The sequence below is a fragment of the Garra rufa genome, chromosome 19, assembly GCF_049309525.1.
Source record: "Garra rufa chromosome 19, GarRuf1.0, whole genome shotgun sequence".
Classification (NCBI taxonomy): domain Eukaryota; kingdom Metazoa; phylum Chordata; class Actinopteri; order Cypriniformes; family Cyprinidae; genus Garra; species Garra rufa.
In genome coordinates this window covers 33,901,193-33,922,900 of record NC_133379.1, presented here as the reverse complement: position 1 = coordinate 33,922,900, position 21,708 = coordinate 33,901,193, and the positions used below count along the sequence as shown (strand labels likewise).

Sequence of the window (21,708 nt, the reverse complement as noted above, 5' to 3'; positions counted from 1 at the left end):
AAAACGGCAAAATTATATCGTTTTTATGACATAATATGTTGTTTTAAAAAGACAAGATCTCCGTTTCCTATTGTGCTTTGCCAGAAAGTGTCACAAATGAACAGAAATAAAAGTCAGAATTCTGAGATATAAAGTCGCAATTGCGAGAAAAAAAGTCAGAATTCTGACTTTATAACTCGCAATTGCGACTTTATATTTCAGAATTCTGACTTTATAACTCGCAATTGCGACTTTATATCTCAGAATTCTGACTTTATATCTCGCAATTCTGACTTTATAACTCGCAATTCTGAGAAAAAAAGTCAGAATTGCGAGTTTTTATCTCGCAATTCTGAGAAAAAAAGTCGCAATACTTTATTTATTTTTTTTATTCAGTGGCGGAAACGGGCTTCCATAGTATGAGGACATTTGCGTATCTAAAAAAAAAAAACATTATCGCCCAATGAATTTTGACCATCTATTAGATTAGAATGAAACTGGCCCTAAAGGTCTGTAAGAACTTTAAAAGAAATCGTCCACTGTATAATTTGTTAGATCTCCTCATACTGAGCGACTTTGCCTCAAGAACCTCTTCTGTCAATCAAATCCTTCATTAAATATTCTCGATTATATATTCATTAAATATTCTCAATTATGTAAAAACCTACTTTTGCAAACTAGTCCTAGGTTTTTGGCTCAACTTCAATATAAGCACCGCAACATGATTTTCTGGACTCTTTAGATCAATAATTATCCAAAAATGTTGTACTTTACCCTTTGGGTTGCTCGTACAGGGTAGTTTAGAAAAGGGGTATACCTAAAAGCCTGTAAATCCTAAACTAAAACTCAAAACTTCATTAAACTAGGTGAGCATATGCGACAGATGATTCTAAACAAGCATGCAGTTTTATGGAAATCCGATCATAGGTGGTTCTATAACAGTCATAAACTTCAAAAATATATGGTAAATTACCTGCATAAGCCAAAAATGCTGTTTAATCGTTGATTTAGGAAGTTACAGGCTTGGTAAAAAATGTTTCGTATGTGCTTAAATGCCTTAAGATTGCAGCTATATTTTAAAATGTAATTTATTCCTATGATGCAAAGTTGAATTTTCAACAGCCATTACTCCTGTCTTCAAAGTCATGCGATCCTTCAGAAATAATTCTAATATGCTGATTTGATGCTCACGAAACATTTATTATTATTATCAATGTATGAAAACAGTTGTACTGTTTCATAATTTTGTAGAAACATGATACATTTTTTTCAGGATTTTCTTTTTTTTTTTGGAATTATGAAAAAACCTAATAATGCATTCTTGCTGAATAAAATATACATATTTTTAAAACGGCTTTTTTTATTATTAAAATGCCAAAAAGGCATTAACGTAAAGAGTCAGTCTGGTGTATGTTAACAGCCGTAAGACTAAAATAAAATTCATTGCATAAAAAATTGTCTAGTCATGTTTTGTATTAAATAATAAAAAAAAAAGATTGCCATTTTTGATTAAATATTAAATTTTTAAACAAATTAAGTGATTCTTCAAGATTTTAGGATAATTGGTATCACCTGTTGTGAACTTACACTGGTATTTGTATCAATAATCCACCCAGTTTACAGGTGTGTAAATTTTTTTAATGGGTGTGTATATGTTTATGGGTGTGTATGCATCCTCACCAGCACGTGAGCGGCTCTGAACAGGTAGCTGAATGGGTAGTAGAGCAGGTTGATGAATGAGGCAGCATACAAGTCAGCATAGCGCATCACCTGAGATGCAAACAGAGTCTGCCGAGAGCCACTGCGGAACAGACTTCCCATCATCCCATAGCACATGTCCATGTCGTGAGTCACTTTCTGATGACAGAGAAAATCACTAAATCAACATGTCAGTGTTATTTCATACTGTGATTATTATAGTTATTATATTTTCTGTTTACATTTTAATTAAAAGTTTTTAAAGTAGCTTATTCATTTTATCTCATTTTTAGCTGTTGATTACCATGGACAATAATTAAACAATAATTAAACTTACAAGGCTGCCATTACAAGCACATTTACTGAAAACACATTTCCAGTTTGTTTATGCAAACTAAGGGCTGAGTCAAAAAGTTTAGAATTTAATATTTCAAAACTTCATACTCTTTAAAAGTTCTTAGGACACTTGGTAGGTCTGTACTGTGAACTAAAGATACAAGTTTAGCCATTTCACAGCTAGTAAAATCAGATATAATTGAAATAAGAATGTAAGTGTGTGCACCTTCATTCTTCTCTGGATGGTACTGATGTCTGGCCTCTCATTGCTGCTGCTGTCCAAATGCCTACAGAAAGAAAGAATGTGAGTTAGAGAAAAGCAGATTTCAATTATTTAATGAGAAAAAGAAGTGAAGAGGGGGAAGGGACAGACATGAGCTGTCAGAAATAGAGAGGTCAATGAGTTAGTCTTATCAACAGGTGAACTCTTTGAATCTGTACCCTGTACAGCAGGCTTGAGCAATCAGAATTGAGCAAACTGTGAATCTTCACTCAATTTTAATTTAAAACATTTGTTGTTCGTTGCGTTATGGTGAGTAAATTAATTACTATAATTACTAGATGACTCCAAAGGTCAACTCTGAGCTGTTCACGTAGGCTTCTCTGACTCAGAATTATGCATTTCAATTAGTGTCAACACTATTAACGCCCATATGAATCTTGTAATTTGTTGGTTTTGTTGACCGAAATATGTATGATTATTGACAGTATTAGAGATTTTTTTTTTAATTGAAAAGCTGTAAGAACTTTGGAAGTTTGTGAACATACACTTGTATGCATGCATATCTTGTATTTTCGTTTTAAAGTTTTATACTTTCCTTCCTCTGGCAACTATTTTGCAATTCAGTCAAATCCACTTTCTGTCAACAACTAGCAGGGAATGGCCAATACAATTCAAATTTCACCTCATGAAATAAAAGACAGTCCACTTTTAAATTCTAAATGTACACACACGCACGCATGCACACACGAACACGCACACGCACACACGCACACACACGCACACACACACACACACACACGCACGCACGCACGCACACACCTGTGCTGAGAAACAGAGGCAGCTTTACTCACTTGTATAGTTCTGCCAAGAAAATGTCCAAGCCCTGCAGTTCCTCGAAGAGAGCTGTGAAAGAGAGGGCAGAACCCTGTCATGATTGGGTTTCACATCTCTTTTCTTTAGCCTTTCAAGTGTGAACATCTCATCTCACTCTTTCTTTTTCTCTGTGTGAACGTTCCTTTCGTTACTGAGATTCTCACAAGAAGGCCTGTTTCACACTACTCACATAAGGGTAACTGTGACAGCAGGCGCATATTGTGTTTTCACAGTGATAGACCTGCAGCTTATCCAGAATATAAAGTAGGTTACGACAGTAAGTATTTCCTGTAGTAATGGCCATACTTCTTAAAATGGCTATCGGAAATTGGATATTGATAACTATTACATAACTGGTCATCATAAAATATAATTTACATGCGAAAGGTGATTACATTTACATCCAAAGCGTAATAAATCTACATGGAACCCTATAAATGGCTATAAAAGCCAATACTGAAAAAGACTACAGTCGTGGCCAAAAGTTGAGAATTACATAAATATTGGAAATGGGAAAAGTTGCTGCTTAAGTTTTTATAATAGCAATTTGCATATACTCCAGAATGTTATGAAGAGTAATCAGATGAATTGCATAGTCCTTCTTTGCCATGAAAATGAACTTAATCCCGAAAAAAACTTTCCACTGCATTTCATTGCTGTCATTAAAGGACCTGCTGAGATCATTTTAGTAATCGTCTTAACTCAGGTGAGAATGTTGACGAGCACAAGGCTGGAGATCATTATGCCAGGCTGATTGGGTTAGAATGGCAGACTTGACATGTTAAAAGGAGGGTGATGCTTGAAATCATTGTTCTTCCATTGTTAACCATGGTGACCTGCAAAGAAATGCGTGCAGCCATCATTGCGTTGAATAAAAATGGCTTCACAGGCAAGGATATTGTGGCTGCTAAGATTGCACCTAAATCAACAATTTATTGGATCATCAAGAACTTCAAGGAAAGAGGTTCAATTCTTGTTAAGAAGGCTTCAGGGCGTCCAAGAAAGTCCAGCAAGCGCCAGGATTGTCTCCTAAAGAGGATTCAGCTGCGGGATCGGAGTGCCACCAGTGCAGAGCTTGCTCAGGAATGGCAGCAGGCAGGTGTGAGCGCATCTGCACGCACAGTGAGGCCAAGACTTTTGGAAGATGGCCTGGTCTCAAGAAGGGCAGCAAAGAAGCCACTTCTCTCCAAAAAAACATCAGGGACAGATTGATCTTCTGCAAAAAGTATGGCGAATGGACTGCTGAGGACTGGGGCAAAGTCATATTCTCCGATGAAGCCTCTTTCCGATTGTTTGGGGCATCTGGAAAAAGGCTTTTCCGGAGAAGAAAAGGTGAGCGCTACCATCAGTCCTGTGTCATGCCAACAGTAAAGCATCCTGAGACCATTCATGTGTGGGGTTGCTTCCAAGGGAGTGGGCTCACTCACAATTTTGCCCAAAAACACAGCCATGAATAAAGAATGGTACCAAAACACTTCTTCCAACAATCCGACAACTGTTTGGTGAAGAACAATGCATTTTCCAGCACAATGGAGCACCGTGCCAAAAAGCAAAAGTGATAACTAAGTGGCTCGGGGACCAAAACGTTGAAATTTTGGGTCCATGGCCTGGAAACTCCCCAGATCTTAATCCCATTGAGAACTTGTGGTCAATCCTCAAGAGGCGGGTGGACAAACAAAAACCCACTAATTCTGACAAATTCCAAGAAGTGATTATGAAAGAATGGGTTGCTATCAGTCAGGATTTGGCCCAGAAGTTGATTGAGAGCATGCCCAGTCGAATTGCAGAGGTCCTGAAAAAGAAAGGCCAACACTGCAAATACTGACTCTTTGCATAAATGTCATGTAATTGTCGATAAAAGCCTTTGAAACGTATGAAGTGCTTGTAATTATATTTCAGTACATCACAGAAACAACTGAAACAAAGATCTAAAAGCAGTTTAGCAGCAAACTTTGTGAAAACTAATATTTGTATCATTCTCAAAACTTTTGGCCACGACTGTACATTGATGAAAAGGTTTACATAGGATATTTACCATATTTTCTGCAGAGTTCAGCACCCACTTTACTTGCACTTATGCGCTTAGAGCGACAATGCTAGAACCTGTTATTATTATAGGCATCCAAAATAAATGTGTACTGCTTACGTGCAGTGTGAAACAAGCCAGTGGCTTATTTTACTGAAATATAGAACCACTCACAGCTTTTGTCTGTCCACACATGCAGCTCCTGAGCCAATTCAGGAATCACCAGGTATGTCCGCCAACCCTGACGCTTCTTGGACTTAAGAATATCTCCAAAAATATGATCCCCAATGTACAAAATATCTTTTCCTTTTGCTCCAAGCAGGTCACACAAAATGTCAGAAGAACCTGGGTGGAGATAAAAACACATTTTTCAGAAATGAGTGATTTTTACATATTTTTTGTAAAGCATACTCAATACCCAGAATAAGCTGCATAATGAACCAAAATCATTTCATAACAATATTTGCTCTTCCAATGTGGTTTTATTCCTTTCTTTCTATTCTTTCAGCCTTGATGTCATAATAAACAGCAAGATGAGATGTTAAATTAACTTAATAACTAACAAGGCACAGTTCATTTGTTACAATATTTATTATTCTTGGTAGCATTCTATTTAAAAGTCCTGTTCCGAATGTATATAATACTTAACATACACCTGGCAGAAACTGCTAAATGTTAATTAGTTTACCAAAATAAAAGGGATCATACTAAGTGCATGTTATTTTTGATTTAGTTCTGACCTGAACACACTTGATTTTTAATACTGTGTTGTCCCTGCAGAAAAAAAACAGCTAATACTAGCCTAGGCTGGTTGGCTGGTCTTAGCTGGTTTAAGCCGGAAGTAGCTTGTTTAAGCTGGTCTCCCAGCCTGGCCAGACTGGTTTTAGCTGGTGGTTTCCCAGCCTGACCAGCTAAGACCAGCCTCACCAGCCTGGCCAGCCTGGAAAAGTGGCCAAAACCCCTCTAAAACCAGCCTGCCTTACAGCTATGACCAGCTAAGACCAGCTAAAACCAGCCAACCAGCCTAGGCTGGGTTTAGCTGTTTTTTTCACCAGGGGTTTCTCTTTTCTAACAATAACTGTATAGTTTTGAAATCCATCTTTTCACACTTAGGACAACTGAGGGATTCATATGACACTATTACAGAAGTTTCAAATGCTCATTGATGCTTCAGAAGAAAACACGACGCATTAAAATGAATTTGAGTATCAGGGTAAATTGAACTTATTTCCTCTTCTGGGAAACATTTAAGTATCTTCTGCAGCTTCTGAAGGGCAGTACTAAATAAAAAAATATGATATTTAGGCAAAATAAGAAAATTGTTCCCATCTTCATTCTGTTCAAAAGTTTACACCCCTGGCTCTTAATGCATCATGTTTCCTTGTAATGTTCAGGACAAACAAGGGAGTCATGAACAACTATCACTAAACAAAAAAACACAGCTGTGGATCATTCAGGTAACGACACGGTATTAAGAATGAAGTGTATGTAAACTTTTGAACAGGGTCATTTTTATGAAATCAACTACCATTTTCTCTTGTGGACTATATGTAATTGTCTTTTATATGAAATATCTTGTTCAGTCAGAACTAAATAAAAAATAACATGCATTTAGTACGATCTCTTATTTTGGTAAAATAATCAACATTTTGCAAATTTTGCAAGGTGTATGTAAACTTTTGACATCAACTGTACAACTATATGCACATTACATTATAGTAATTACAATAACTGGGTAATATCTAGTTACTAGCCCTGAACCTTAGTTAGCTTATATTACCTAGCAGTTTTATGTAGTGAACTAATGTGAATATTACTGAACTAAGTAACTATACACTAGCAGTGAAAAATCATGTGATAAAGTGTTGATCTGCAGTAGACCAGATGTCCTTGTGATCTATGTTTAAAGGCCTTGAGGTGATACATCTGTGTATGTGTGTCCATGTGAGTGTGTCATTTGCATATTTATTCAAGAACTTCCAGTACCTCCAGAGTAAACAATGCCATGTTGTAAAGGTCCAGTATACGTTCCTATTTTCAGGCGCCCTGTAGTCTGTGATAGAGAAAAGACTGATTAATATTTAGATGTCCAGATTGTCTGAATATTCATTCCATGTACTTCAGTGGTTCTAAACCAGTGGCCCAGGTGGTCCAAAATGACTTAAGCTTAATGACAAGCTTTTCATAGCCTTTGAATATTTTCTTAGAGTCCAAAAGGTCAAAAAACACTGATAATGTTTTTCAGCACAACTCACAAAGAATAAATTGTGCCTGCCCGACACACTAAATAAATTATGCAAATCAGGCAATGCACTGGTTGCTTTGCATCTTTTGGAGGGCTGTAAAAATGGATTGTGATCGGTTTTTGCACTAATGTCTCTCAGTAGTGCCACAACACTTTGGTGAGCTGTTTAGCTCCTTAACAATGCAAAGAGATGCTGTAATAGGAAAATTCCCTTTTCTGTTATCCCTATCTAATTAGTTCTATTTAGTGCTAAGCAGACTTTAGTGTAAACGCTCAATACTCAGCACTGACTAACCTCCTGTGTGATCATGTTCAGCAAGATAAAATGTTTCAGAATGTGCAATACTACACCTGCTGACTTTGAGATTCTGCTTCTCTTTTTGTAATAGTAGAGCTTTTTGTTTGATATACTCACTGTATCCACTTGTCTCAGAACGGTTCCCTCTCCAAAAAATAAAGGCTTTCGTGCATCCACTAGGATGAGGTCGAAATAAGACTGCCATGGACGGTGTGGAGCGCCATGCTACGACATAAAAACTATTATGAGCAACAATAAATGACAGGAAACTCGAAAGGTTTTAGAATAGGTTGAAAAAACACTGTCAATACCTTTGGGCCATGGGGGAAGTCAAACAAGTATGTCATAATTTTCTGTAAAACAAATCCAAACAAAAGATGATAGTTTTTTATGTGTCCAAGTATTAAAATAATCCAAAACCTAGTGAGCTGCATACAAAGGCACAGTTTAACTATGCTGCCTCTTAAGATTTAGCAAATTGCTAAAATAAATAAATAAATAAATAAATAAATAAATCAAGAGTGTACACCGTTTTTTATTTTAATTTGAAAAATTCGAAGATCAGGGTAACTTTAACTTATTTTGTCTTCTGTCGAACATGCAGGTATCTTCTGTTGCTTCTGAAGGGCAGTAATAAAATTAAAAAACATGGTATTTAGGCAAAATAAGAAAAATGTGCACATCCTCATTCCATTCAAGAGTTTACACCCCTGGCTCTTAATGCACCGTTTTATTTAATTTTTTTTAAGCATCAGTGAAAATTTGAACCTTCTGTAATAGTTGCTTATGAGTCCCTCAGATGTTCTCAGTGTAAAAAGATGGATCTCAAAATCATACAGTCATTGTTGGAAAGGGTTCAAATACACTAAAATGCTGAAAAACCAAACAATCTGGGGGACCTGAAGGACTTTTATTAAAAAAAAAAAAAAAAACAGCAGGCAGTTTAACTGTTCAGGACAAACAAGGAAATCATGAACAACTATCACTAAACTGAAAAAAAACTGTGGATCATTCAGGTAACAAAACATTTTAAAAAATCAAAGGTATGTAAACTTTTGAACAAGGTCATTTTTATGATTTTTAAAAAAAATGTTCCTAGTTATATATTATTACTAGTATAGATACTGGTATATTTTCCAGTAAATTGCTATATGTGTTTAAAAAAGTTGCTTTTAGTGAGGCTAAAAGTACAGTGCGTTGAATGGATTGTTTTACAACAGACCAATTATTCAATTGAACTCTTCCCAAAAAAAAACTTTCAGTACACCAAAACAGTTGTGAGCTGTGAAATTACATGATCTAAATTCGATATGGCATCTACTCTAATTAAGGTCTATTAACATTGATTGTTTTAACCAACATTTGTGTGTGCCATGTTATTAGAGTATTGAGTCTGCCCATGTAAAATGGTCCAAAACTCTCATTTTTGAGGTTACCTTAAGGTTACCATTTTCCCAATATGCAGCTGACTAGGTTCTGAAACAGAGCTTATTATACGTATGTATTTTCATCAGTTAACTCACGTCTGTGTATTTGTAGTCACTGTTGGTGGCTAAGAAAACTTTGGAGACTTCATTCATACGGCTCAGCAGCAATGGCAACTTGCCCTTAAATGAGAAAAAAAAAATCAGTAATTCTTAGAAATACAACACAAACATAACCCCAAAAAGGCAAGTCAGTAACTTCAGAAAATAAAAGACAAACTTACATCTTTCACAACATACTTCTCCAGGTTTTCCACTGTTTTCTCCTTCAGCGTTCCCTGAGAAAATAAACAAAACCTTTAACAACAGCAAGTTTATGACATGCATCTAAAACACAAAAATTTGAAATCCAGTGCCTACCTTTACCATTTATATCCATTTCACAGTTAATCATAGCTGCCTGCTATCAATGCACACAGCAATGTTACTTGGGCAGATTACTTTGACAAAAAGAGAAACAGAGAACCTTTTTACCTTAAAATGTACCCAGTCTACAGCATCTCGGACATCTTGGAACATGCTCTTGAAGGACATGAAGAGGTCTCCATCCTTAAAGCCCGTTTCACAGCTAAAGGTTTAGAAAGAACAAAGAGACAGCAGAGTAAGAGGGCAAGTTCCAGCTAGGACACATTTTATCGACAGTCAGACATGTTTAAATGGGACAGTCTTCCCTTGTTTGTGGTTGTCCGAGCCAAACAGGAAAGCTCTCTCCCCCTAAAAGGACCAACAGGTGTTTCAGAGGACATGCATCCATACCAAAACACAAATCACAGACTATTATGTTTTAACAGATTTTATCTAGGCTAAATAAGTTGGGCTGTTTTTGTTTTCTTTCTTTTTCTAAGAGCATGAGTAGAATTATTTCCATGCCATTTAAAAATTATATTTTTAAACAGTTTGTTTTACCAACTTTACATGCACTATGATTAGTCATTAGCAAGTTGCAGTAAATGGATGATAAATTATATCATGCATGAACATGAATCCAAGCTAACCCACAGTTCTGCTTGTGTCATCCTGTTTTATAGCATAGCTGTAAATTTTTTATGCTGAATTGGGATTTTCTTATCAAGGCGTAACGTGTTTGCTGATGAACTGATATAGAGAGCGTCAAATAGTCCTCACCCACAGTAAATGATACTGATTAGGAATCAGTGGTATGGTTGTATGCAGTGTCCAAGGCAACAGAGTAATAGAATCATTGTCATTGGAACTCCTACCTTGCATATCGGTCACAGTTTGAGAAGAAGTCAACCAGGCAGGCTAAAAGGTACGTTTCTGTGCAGAAATAGAAAGAGATAAAGAAAGACAGAGAGTGGGAAATGTATGTAACTGACAGCAATCACAAACATTTCTGATGAAAGTGCATCTGAAAGTTTTAATATTTTTATCTTAAAAGCAATGCACTTATTGCAGGTAAAAAGGCATTTGTCTATAACTCTTACGCCATTTGATTAGTCCAGCTAATAATTGTGCCAACATCTACTCACCTATTGTCATTTCAAACCAAGCACAAATCTCTGAATCACCAAGAATGAATCACTTCATTACTAACTCTGTAATACTGTACAAAAAAATTCAGGGAATAGCTGTACACAAATACAATTAGAACCTGTTTCTAAATTATATATATAATCAGGAAGCAAAGCAGGAATTAACTCCTCATTCACAATGTGTCAATGTGTCTCTAAACAGCAGCCAGTGAGAGGGCTATGCAGGACAGTGATAAATCCTACCTGGAAGGTTAAAGAGTGTGTTGAGGATGTAGAAGCGTTCTGTGTCATCACGCTGAATAAACTTATTGGGATACAGCTCTCTGGTGTCAGGGCTGGCAGGGAACACAGGAACATCATGAGCACATACTGCATATGATCAGTAACCAAAACCATGTAGGCAGGGCTTAACGGGATTGATTACTCACCCTCGCAGGAAGTTAAAGCCATGGGCACAGACCAGGATGTTTCCATAAGCATCTACCTTCAGGAGATTGCCATACATGGTGTCAAATACCAGACCTCTGTAAAAACAAAAAGAAAATAAAGGGTTAAATGTGTTATTAATCCTATAAACATAATATCAAACGATAGTCTTGGTACTGACAACTGTTCCAGACATGGTGTGCCAACGAGAACTCATTACCTTGTAGGGAAAGTGGGGTCGTAAACAAAACCGAGCAGCTCCTGTGGGTAACCAATGGAGACCAGCCGCTCCACAGTCAGATCAAAGCCCAACGATTCATATTCAGGTGATTTGTATACTATTGACAGAGAGAGAGATCCAGTTAGATATATTAAAAAGCACAAATATAATAAACAGACTCCTATATAATTTTATCTGTTACATCCTGTACAGTCCTGTAATAACTATTCATGTACCAAAGAGGACCTGTTTCTTTTAAAAGTGTATTTACTTACTGTTATATTATTTAAAACATGTACAGTTTAAGTCAAAAGTTTACATACGCCTTGAAGAATCTGCAAAATGTTAATTATTTTACCAAAATAGCCACGAGGGATCGTGCAAAATGGATTTTATTGTTAATTTAGTACTGACCTGAAGAAGATATTTTACATAAAAGATGTTTACACAGAGTCCACAAGAAAAAATAATAGTTGAATTTATAAAAATGATCCAATTCAAAAGTTTACATCCCCCTTTTTTTAATACTGTTGTTTCCTGAATGATTCACAGCTGTGTTTTTTGGTTTAGTGACTGATAGCAGTTCATGTGTCCCTTGTTTGTCCTGAACAGTTAAACTGCCTGCTGTTCTTCAGATTAATCCTTCAGGTCCCACAAATGATTTGGTTTTCCAGCATTTTTGTGCATTTGAGCCCTTTACAACAATGACTGTATGATTTTGAGACCCATCTTTTCACACTGAGGACAACTGAGGGACTCATACGCAACTATTACAGATGGTTCAAATGCTCACTGATGCTCTAGAAGGAAAGACCTGGGTGGTGAAAACTTTTGAACAGAATGGAGATTGTATGTCAATTTTATCATATTTTCTCATGTAGTACTGCCCTTCAGAAGCTACAGATGTTGTTTCCCTGAAGACAAAATAAGTTAAATTTACCCTGATCTTTAAATTCAAAAAGCTTTCACCCCCTGGCTCTAAACAAAAATAAAAACAAAGTTGTGGATCATTCAGGTAAGAACACAGTATTAAGAATCAGGGGGATGTAAACTTTTGAATGGGGTCATTTTTATTCAATTCAACTATTTTTTTTTCTTGTGGACTATATGTAAACGTCTTTTATGTGAAATATCCTATTCATTCATTTTATATTTGCTTCAGAAGAAGATATTTGTTGTTTCTTCCAATTTATTTTCCTTTTACAATTACAAGAAATGGGGTCCAAAACTTGCTACAGGCCCCAGACATAATGGATACTGTGGCCACATATTAATATTTTGTTCTCCACTTTAGTTTATTTGTGGCCACATTAGTTCCTTATTTTAGGTGAATTGTGGCCATAGTTCCTTAGTTTCAATGTTTAACTAAAACAAGAATCCCCTTTGCAATCCCCCATGCCATATGCACTCTATAAAGGTATAAAGCTGTCCCAGTGGCACTACCCTAAGGCTAAAAACCTAAAAGGTACATTGTAGTTTACCACTAAATGGTACTTATTAGTACCTTAAAGGTGCATATTAGCACTGTAAAAGTACTTATTAGCACCTTTTGAAGGTGTGCAGGATCTGTATTTTGTTACGTGCTAACCCGTTTACTAATAACTGTTGGCAAAATAATGAATATTTTTGTCTGAAATTGCTGTAAAATCCCTTCGAGCTAAGTTTATTCTGGAGGGGATCTCAATAACAACTGACCAAAAATAAAACATAAAGATGCATGCATGGAAGCACAAGTGTTGTATTTAAAGACACTCTCTGGTTTAGAACAGCACCTGTGATACGTGTCGACCCAACCTTGTCCTTTCACGGAGCAAGCGAAGGGTACCAGAACATTCACATTACAAAGGCTTAGCAGGGCCATGTATGCCCTGTGATCTAATCCAGTATGAAACCAGACCCACTTGCCCTAAAAGATTTAAACCCAATTAGATCCCCAAGCCCCTGCAGAGGGATTTGAGTGGTATTTCAGCAACAAAAGGCATTTTGCGAGACCCTAACCACAAAGCCAGTTTTTTCCATCCTGACACCTAACTGTAGAAGAAATTAAAATAAGACCGACACGTATAGAAAAAACAGTTTCGCCAAAGCTGGGGGTTACTAAACTGTACACCGACCGACACACTTCAGCTCATGTCACATGTTGTTATGGCAGAGCTGGAAATGTGTTATGCTTGTTGTTGATGAGGGGGCAGGTCAAAGGGCAGAAACCCAGAGGGATCTCTTCAGAGTAGGGAATGAGAAGAAGAGGAGTGCCTCAGGGTGAACTCCTGGGCCCTCTGCTAATGAAGGCTGAAATATGTTTGACCACAACAACCTGCTGTTTGTTTTTTTTCCCAGAATGCTCTCTTTCTACAAAAGGTTTGTGTTTGTGCACGTCTGAATGTTGTTTGTCAAGATAAGTTTTCTAAAAGGAGAAGCTTTAGCTAACTTTGTATCTGCACTTGTTCTACTCTGTGCAGTTTCTCCCTTTCAAACCTATTATTCTCAACAAACAAATAAAAAATAGTTTGATGATCATAGACAGGTGTGACATATTGAATGTGTTTCAATGTGCTTCTACATATTCATTTCTTTTTTTTTTTCCCTGTCATAGCCTAGTTTTTCTAGTTTCACAATTTACCAGTTTGTGAGTTATATAAGACTTTACGTTACTTGTAGGATTGCCTCTGGCAAGTTTCATGGTCTGTTCCAGGCCTTGTATCTCTACAGATGTATGACAGAGACAGAGAGGCTGTTGAGGGGAGGCGGATAAAACTGAATCCCCCACGGAACCATGGCCAGAAGTACAGGCGTTCACAGGCAAGCAAACCCCAACAGAGTCACTAACTCAGGCCAGATTCTTCCACCCAGATAGCAGCTGTACACAAACTCAACTGCCCCTGCCCTTTCTGTCTCTCGCTCTCCTCCCCACGATGTTCCACGAAGCTACAGCGAAACCTATTTTGAGCCTCTTTTCCCCTCTCAGTCACTATTCCCATCATCACTCTTTGCTTAACTGTACACGCCAGTGTTGACCTTGGACAATGTTGGCCTTGAGCTAGCATACTCCTGCTAGGGTGAAAAGAAAATATTTTTGGCAGTTTTACTCAGGACTGCAGACAGAAAATCTATACCTCATTATATGTGGGCTACATTAAGACTGGGTAAAGGTTTGAGGGGGTGAAATTAGTTTATGATTATATTGACAAAAAAGAAAGGTTATGAGGTATGCATTGCTGTGAAACACAGGTCAAACTTCAGTTAACATGACCATTCATGTATTTACAGTTCAAGTGAAGTAGCCTTAGCTACATTTGATCAACTATTAACCAGCAACTAGTCAACATTATAAAAATGTCTCCATACATAAAATAGGAAAATTATACTAGCCGTACCATATCCATATACTTAAAACATCTAAATTATCTACTTGAAGTAGCTAAACTGTGATAATGTGAGAAACATTGAAGGTACCTGAATAAGTTTTGGTTTGACTGTATACAGATGATGAACTAGGAGAGATGGATGTTCTACATCAGAATCCAAAATTTTAATTAAAATTATTATTTTTGTTTTCTTTAAACACAAAAAGTATTCTCGTAGCTTCATAAAAATTACAGTTGAACCACTGATGTCACATTAAAAATGTCCTCACTACCTTTCTGGGCTTCTAACGCGTCAGTTGTGTTGCTGTCTGTGCAGGGTCAGAAAGCTCTCGGATTTCATCAAAAATATCTTAATTTGTCTGCCAAAGATAAATGAAGGTCTTATGGGATTGGAACGACATAAAGATGAGTAATTAATGACAAAATTTTCATTTTTGGGTGAACTAACCCTTTAAAGGGGCTATTTGCAACTTTTTCCCCAAAATAAATGTAACAATAGCCTTTTTATTTGACCATTTATGACCAAACATCTCCTGATGAGCATACTGACACCTTGTCAGCTCACAGTGGGTGCACCTATAAGCCTGTATCCTATTTTTCCTATTTTCTGTCGGGTCGGATTTTTCGCACGCTGTCTGCGGATGTGACGTCAAGCGCGTTCATGTTAAACGTTTCAGATCACTCTGCCACCACCGCTAGTCAGCAATTAGCCTACACTCGCAAGCAGTGCAATGGATTGTGCGAATACACAGAAGAGACCCAGGACAACTCTGACACCAACAGTAACTCCACAGAAGACTAAAAAAGTTAAACCAAGTGCCCGAAAAAGATCGAAGATTGAGAGCGACCGGCGCCGAGCAAGGACTAGAGTGAACATCGGCTTCGCATTTGAGCCTTGGAGGGAGCTCAGATCTGTGTCATTTTGTGACACATTATCTTCATTTTATGTTACGATTTATAAAACACACACTATTCTAAACAAACACTGAAATATACAAACACTATTACTAGGGGTGTAACGATATGCCTAGGTCACGATACGGTACGTATCACGATATTGGGTTCACGATACGATACGTATCACGATATTTTGAACAAAAATTAAAACATGAAACTGAAAATCAAACGACAGATTTATATAAAAAAAAAAAATTCAATAACTTTCTTAGTTTAACATACAAGGTCACATTTTAAGGTTTAATAAAAACCTTCTGTATTAAAATTAACAACTGAATAGGTCTGTCTGTCACTGATTTTTTTTTTTTTTTTAGTTAACATGATAGTGATAAAATTGTCAAGATGTCAAATTCTTTAAACCTGCTAGCGATGCAAGATTCTATGTGTGTGCGAAACAGAGTCCTACCCGACGGGTGACCCGCTAAAATTGACGTAATGGGTGGAATAATATTTATCTGTCAGGTGCAGTTCAGGTGACATGCATGGGTATTTGCTCTTTGGACTGAATCCGGTATAAGCTGACCCTGCTGTCAAACGGTCTTATTTTGGTAGAATGCTGCATCGTTGCTTCATTGCACAAAAACGTGGCAAACTGCACAAGTGTAAATGAACACAGCGCCGTTCTTCAATTACATTACAGCCTTTTATTTAATAAACCCCTGAGAACCCTGCCCTAAACCAACCAAACATGGTTTGCTAACCTGGCAAGGCTGTTGTTCAGCTGTTTTATCTGGTCTGTGGCCAAAACCTTGCCTGATGATCAGCTAAGAGCTGTAAACTTCCTTTTCAACAGGGATATGAGTTTTCATGAGCAAGATTGAATCTTCACCATCACCAATTTAAGCTGACGCCAAAGAGCTTTCATCTCCAGTATTACGGAAGGCGGTAAGATGATGCCAGCTAAATTATGCCTTAGTCTTAAGTGTATATATGTGACCCTGGACCACAAAACCAGTCTTAAGTAGCACGGGTATATTTGTAGCAGTAGCCAAAAATACATTGTATGGGTCAAAATTATCGATTTTTCTTTAATGCCAAAAATCATTAGGATATTAACTAAAGATCATGTTCCATGAAGATATTTTGTACCGTTTTTTACCGTAAATATATCAAAATTTAATTTTTGATTAGTAATATACATTGCTAAGAACATCATTTATACAACTTTAAAGGCGATTTTCTCAGTATTTCGATTTTTTTTGCACCCTTATTTGGAATGACCTGTGTGTCAGGTCATGAAGATTCATGTTTCTTCTTCCTGGAGAGATTATTACATATGCATGTGTGTTCAGAATGAGAGTATGATGTCAGGCTTTAGCTCATAGCTCGGGTTACCTTTAGCAAGAAAATAAAATTTGTATCATCTTGCAAGGTAAACAAACTCCCCCAACCCCTCAGTCTGTCCATCAAGCTCTCTTTAGCTAACATGCTTTGGCAACTAGGCCTCTGGTTGACTTTGGATGATGCTGTCAGGCTTTTATGCAACATCACACACCCTTAAAATACAGTGTATTTAATTTGCTAAATTGATTTAAACATCTGCATTCTGAAGTTATGCTATTGAAACAGGATTGTATTTACGTCCTGTGAAAAACCATCTGGTCTATACAAAGAACGCAGAGGTGACAGGTTTCATCTGTGATTTAATGGACTGTCAGGTTGAAGAGCTGTCAACACCAAGCTTAAATGGAGAGTTTGTGCCACAGCTCTATCCACGTGCAGGGTATTATCTTGCATGCTGGTCCCAATCACAAAGGGGATTTGGTTATGGAATGGACTCAATAAGCAACAGGAAATATTAATCAGGGCTTGGAAAGTGGTCTTAAAACTCTGCATGGTTAGGTTTAATGCTTCTTGATCTCAAAGCCTGGATTTAAGATAACAATAAATGCTAACATCTAATAATATTCTATTGTAGAGCCACAGTAAAAGAAAACTGGTCTTCACCAAGAGTGAACGGTAAAAAACATGTTCCAAACATGTATGACTTTAATTATTCTAACACATAAGAAGATATTGAAAAATGTCTCAATGTTTTTTTTGACTATACAATTCATTCATACAAAGTCATTGCAATCCAGTGTGGTTTTGAACCATTAGACTTTCACTTTGTTGACAGTTAACACATTATTCTTTAGCATTCTGTAGAAGAAATTCAAACTGGTTTGGAAAGCCATGAGGGGGAGTAAATGACAGAATTCTTATTTTTTTCTATCTATCAAGAGTGATATATCAAAGTTAGTTATTTAAAAAGATGTCTATTAGCTATGGAGACTCGTTCACACCAAGAACGATCATGTCATTCCAAACCCGTAAGACCTATCTATGTTCGTCTTTGGAAAACAAATTAAGATATTTTTGATGAAATCTGAGCGCGTTCGGACTCTCCATAGACAGCAAGGGTCCTTCCACGTTCAATGTCCAGAAAGGTACCAAGAACATTGACAAAATAGCTACTAAAACTAAAATAACAACTTTATTCAACAATCCTTTGCCCCATGTTTGAACTTCCAAAATCCCGAATGCGGTTGTAAACGATACCAGCCGAGGAAGAAAGGTCTTATCTAGCGAAACAATTGGTTATTATTATTTTAATTACAATTTACATACTTTTTAACCCCAAACGCTCATCTTGTTTTGCTCTGCCTGGACTTTAAGACAGTTTTGGGTGTGTCGGAAAACTTCCATCTCATTTTCTTCCTCAACTTCAAAATTGTCCTACATCGCAGTTTTACCTTTTTTGCTGAGGGTGTTTGATCTTCTTTGCATGTTCATTTTGCAAACACTGGGTCGGTACTTCTGCAGCAATGTAAGATAATTTTGAAATGATTTTTGAAGTTGAGGGAGAAAATAAGATGGGAGTTCAGGCAGAGCAAGACAAGACAAACGTTTGAGGTTAGTGTATAAATGGTCATTTAAATAAAATAATAATGATCATTTTGCTAGATAAGACCCTTCTTCCTTGGCTGGGATTGTTTACAACTGCATTTGGGATCGTTTGAAGCCGCATTTAAACTGCATTTTGGAAGTTCACACTCAGGGCACCATAGGAGTCAACTATATGGGGGGAAAAAATCTAAAATCTTTTCCTCAAAAAACATATTTTTTAATACTGATAAAGAAAGACATAAACATCCTGGATGACAAGGGGGTGAGAGTACATTATCTGTAAATTTTTGTTCTGGAAGTGAGCTTCTCCTTTAATCTTGAGAATGATTTTTAGAACTATATCTTTATTGTTATTGTTCTTGGTGTGAACAGGCTTTAAGCCTACAGTTTGTTTGCCAAAGCTTTGTGTTTGTGTCCTTTTATTGACTGTTATGGATCTTTGAGGACCTCTAAGCTGTGGTTGCAATTTGATCAGAGGATAAGAAACAATATAGCTTCATATCTGTAAACATTTGCACTTGGTAACAGCCAGTTGAAATGTGGTGGATGTCAACAGCTGAGCGGCCTCAGAATTTAACTTAAGCCATATTAGCTGCTGGCTACGAGCATCCATTCTAACTGTCAGAGAGCTGATCTGCTTTCTTAGGGCCCACAGCCTGGATTTAGTGAGGACCTTATCCACCAATAGCAGCTGAGTCCCTGGAACCAATAACAGAAAGCAAAGGGATTTCGGAAACCCAATGCATCTGATCCATGTTAAACTGTTGCACCATAAGAACCAAAGCCTCTCTTATTTCAGGTTCTTGGCTGACCTAAATGTCTTAAATAAATTAAGCTGTAAATAAAGTGGCTTGTTTATGGTGATGGTCGTTCCAACAAACTTAAGCCCCTAGCCAAAGACAAACTCCAGGGTTTAGATCACATAAAATGAGGCATTTTGTGTGTACGAGACTTCACCTCAATTTTCCAGATTTCAAATCCAGAGGGTAAACATACCCTTGTTTACCCTGAGATTCTAAGCAAGAGTGTTACTGGCTTCAAGAGACACCCAAACATAAAGACAGATCTTGAGAGATTTTTTTTTTTAGAAATCGGCACTTTCCAAGTGCTGCAGATGCAAAGGGGGAATTGGAGAGTGAACATTTAAGCCGAATCATCAAAGGAACTAAGGAAAACCTTACCTGCTAAAGTGTAGTCCATGTCAAAGCCGAAACATTTAATCTTTTCCATGGCCAGACTTCTGTTCACAAACACTCTGGGGAAGAATGTGAAATATTCAAAGTTGTGTTTGGTTGCAATATTCAGCAATTTTGATCAAATCAAATAAAAGATTCTTACATTTCAGAACAAGAGGCTAACTTTCAGAAAACTAAATCACAAACTAATACAGTATAGCATTCCAAACAATAAATAAACTCCCAATCCTGATGCCAGCATCCTATGAGTAATCTGCATCTATTTTGCACACTGACAGCTCTATGCTTTAGTCCACAAGCCATGATATCTAATGCCAAGATATGAACACAAGAGAAATTCTGAATCACCCTTTGTGCAAACATATAATCTGATACTGACACTAACAATAACTGAGAGATATTTGCACTGCCATTGTGTCCAAGAGATTCAGTTTATATTGCAGCCAGAAACAATTTTAACAGAATCAAATAACTTTCACAGAGCAACTGAATAAATGTAAATGTATATATTTTTACTACATAAAAACAAAGAAAAATGGAAATTATCATAAGAGACGTCAGACCTGCGTTAAACGTTTTTACAACACCATGAAATGTACAAAATTTAAGAAGAAAATAACTGCTACCAAAACAACTACTTCGATCAATCCTACCTTGTGGTGGCATAACACTGGACTACATCCCATGATTCACTTTTCCAGGTAGGACTTGTGCGCTGCATTCTGAGTGGATGTTACTGCTCTAGCTGGTTTGTCAAGCCCATTTCCCTGTTCACCCTGTTACCCCCACAGCAAACAATAGCTCCCTCTCTCTGCTTTCTTGTCATTGAATTTCTGACTTGTTGCAAAAATGATTGTGCCAGTTCTATAGCATTCTCTGTTGTTGTGCCAGTTGTTGAGTTAGGGGTTGTTTGCTTCCCATCAAAGACATCTAGAACAAATCAACAACAGCAGGAAGAACCAGGCGGGTGCAGTGGCTCAGACAACAGAGTGTGCATCACTAGTTAAAGACAGCTGGTAAACAGATTACTCTTGTATCTCAAATGGATCTTCATTGTTGCCCTATTCTGTAATAGGCTACTTATACTGTATAAAGGGGAGGAGACAAACCACTCAGAAAGGAATGGATTATATATGGTGACTGTAGAAATGGGAAGTCCCACCTTTTTTACTAAAACAGTCAGTTTCCTTTTCGAGTTTGAGTTTTCTTTTTGAAAGTGAATTAAGGTTTTTGAGGAAAACATTCCAAGGTTTCTCTCCATATAGTGGACTTCAATGGGAGCCAATGGGTTGAAAGTCCGAATTGCAGTTTCAATTCAGCTTCAAAGGGCTCTACATGATCCCAGCTGAGGAATAAGGATCATATCTAATGAAACCACATTTTCTCCTCCAACTTCAAAATTGTCCAACATCATTTACCTTTGTTTATAAAGGTAGTTTGACTGTCTTTGCACGTTCGCTTTGTACAACACTGGGTCGGTACTTCTGCCTACTTCACATGTGACCTTTCCAACGTGACTACATAATGTGTGAAGTCAAGCTAGTGCAAGATGAGCATTGGTGGTTAAAAAGTATATACATTTGTATTAGAAAATGACTGATCCTTTCACTAGATAAGACCCTTATTCTTTGGCTGGGATTGTGTAGAACCCTTTAAGGCTGCATTGAAACTGCAATTTGGACCTTCAACCTGTTGGCGCCCATTGAAGTCCACTATATGGAGAAAAATCCCTGCTGAGAAATTTTTAATTTGGAAGTGAACTTATCTATTGGAAGTAAACTAACTACAGTTGAAGTCGAAAGTTTACACCCCCTTTCAGAGTCTGCAAAATGTTAATTATTTTACCAAAATAAGAGGGATCATACAAAATGCATGCTATTGTTTATTTAGTACTGACTTGAATAAGATATTTCACAAAAAGATATAGTCTATAAGAGAAAATAATAGTTGAATTTAGGGCTGGGTATTGTGACCAATTTGGCAATTCGATTCGATTCTTA

At 37.0% G+C, this 21,708-nt stretch overlaps 2 protein-coding genes across 2 annotated transcripts in view; both read right to left on the bottom strand.

Moving 5' to 3' along the window:
* hcn1 (hyperpolarization activated cyclic nucleotide-gated potassium channel 1) overlaps positions 1 to 21,708 on the bottom strand; it is a 254,752-nt gene that overhangs the window by 157,166 nt on the left and 75,878 nt on the right. The window lies entirely within an intron of this gene.
* On the bottom strand, positions 1,636 to 19,798 carry LOC141292836 (cytosolic purine 5'-nucleotidase). Its single transcript, XM_073824898.1, has 15 exons — positions 19,694 to 19,798; positions 11,302 to 11,419; positions 11,084 to 11,179; positions 10,899 to 10,990; positions 10,383 to 10,440; positions 9,637 to 9,730; positions 9,387 to 9,440; positions 9,202 to 9,285; positions 7,990 to 8,031; positions 7,796 to 7,903; positions 7,122 to 7,188; positions 5,310 to 5,480; positions 3,088 to 3,139; positions 2,240 to 2,300; positions 1,636 to 1,836 (listed from the first exon to the last, which is right to left on the bottom strand). The coding sequence occupies exons 1-15, from the start codon at positions 19,740 to 19,742 to the stop codon at positions 1,636 to 1,638; spliced, it is 1,347 nt and encodes a 448-aa protein (XP_073680999.1). The 5' UTR covers positions 19,743 to 19,798.

Bases quoted from the DNA above. Each gene is read 5' to 3' on its own strand.
- LOC141292836 (XM_073824898.1), bottom strand. From the start codon at position 19,742: ATGGAAAAGATTAAATGTTTCGGCTTTGACATGGACTACACTTTAGCA. The intron at 9,286-9,386 runs GTAAGTTTGTCT...TTCTCATTTAAG, and splicing joins AGAAGTATGTTGTGAAAGAT to GGCAAGTTGCCATTGCTGCT. The intron at 7,189-7,795 runs GTGAGTATATCA...TCTCTATCACAG, and splicing joins TTCTGAGACAAGTGGATACA to ACTACAGGGCGCCTGAAAAT.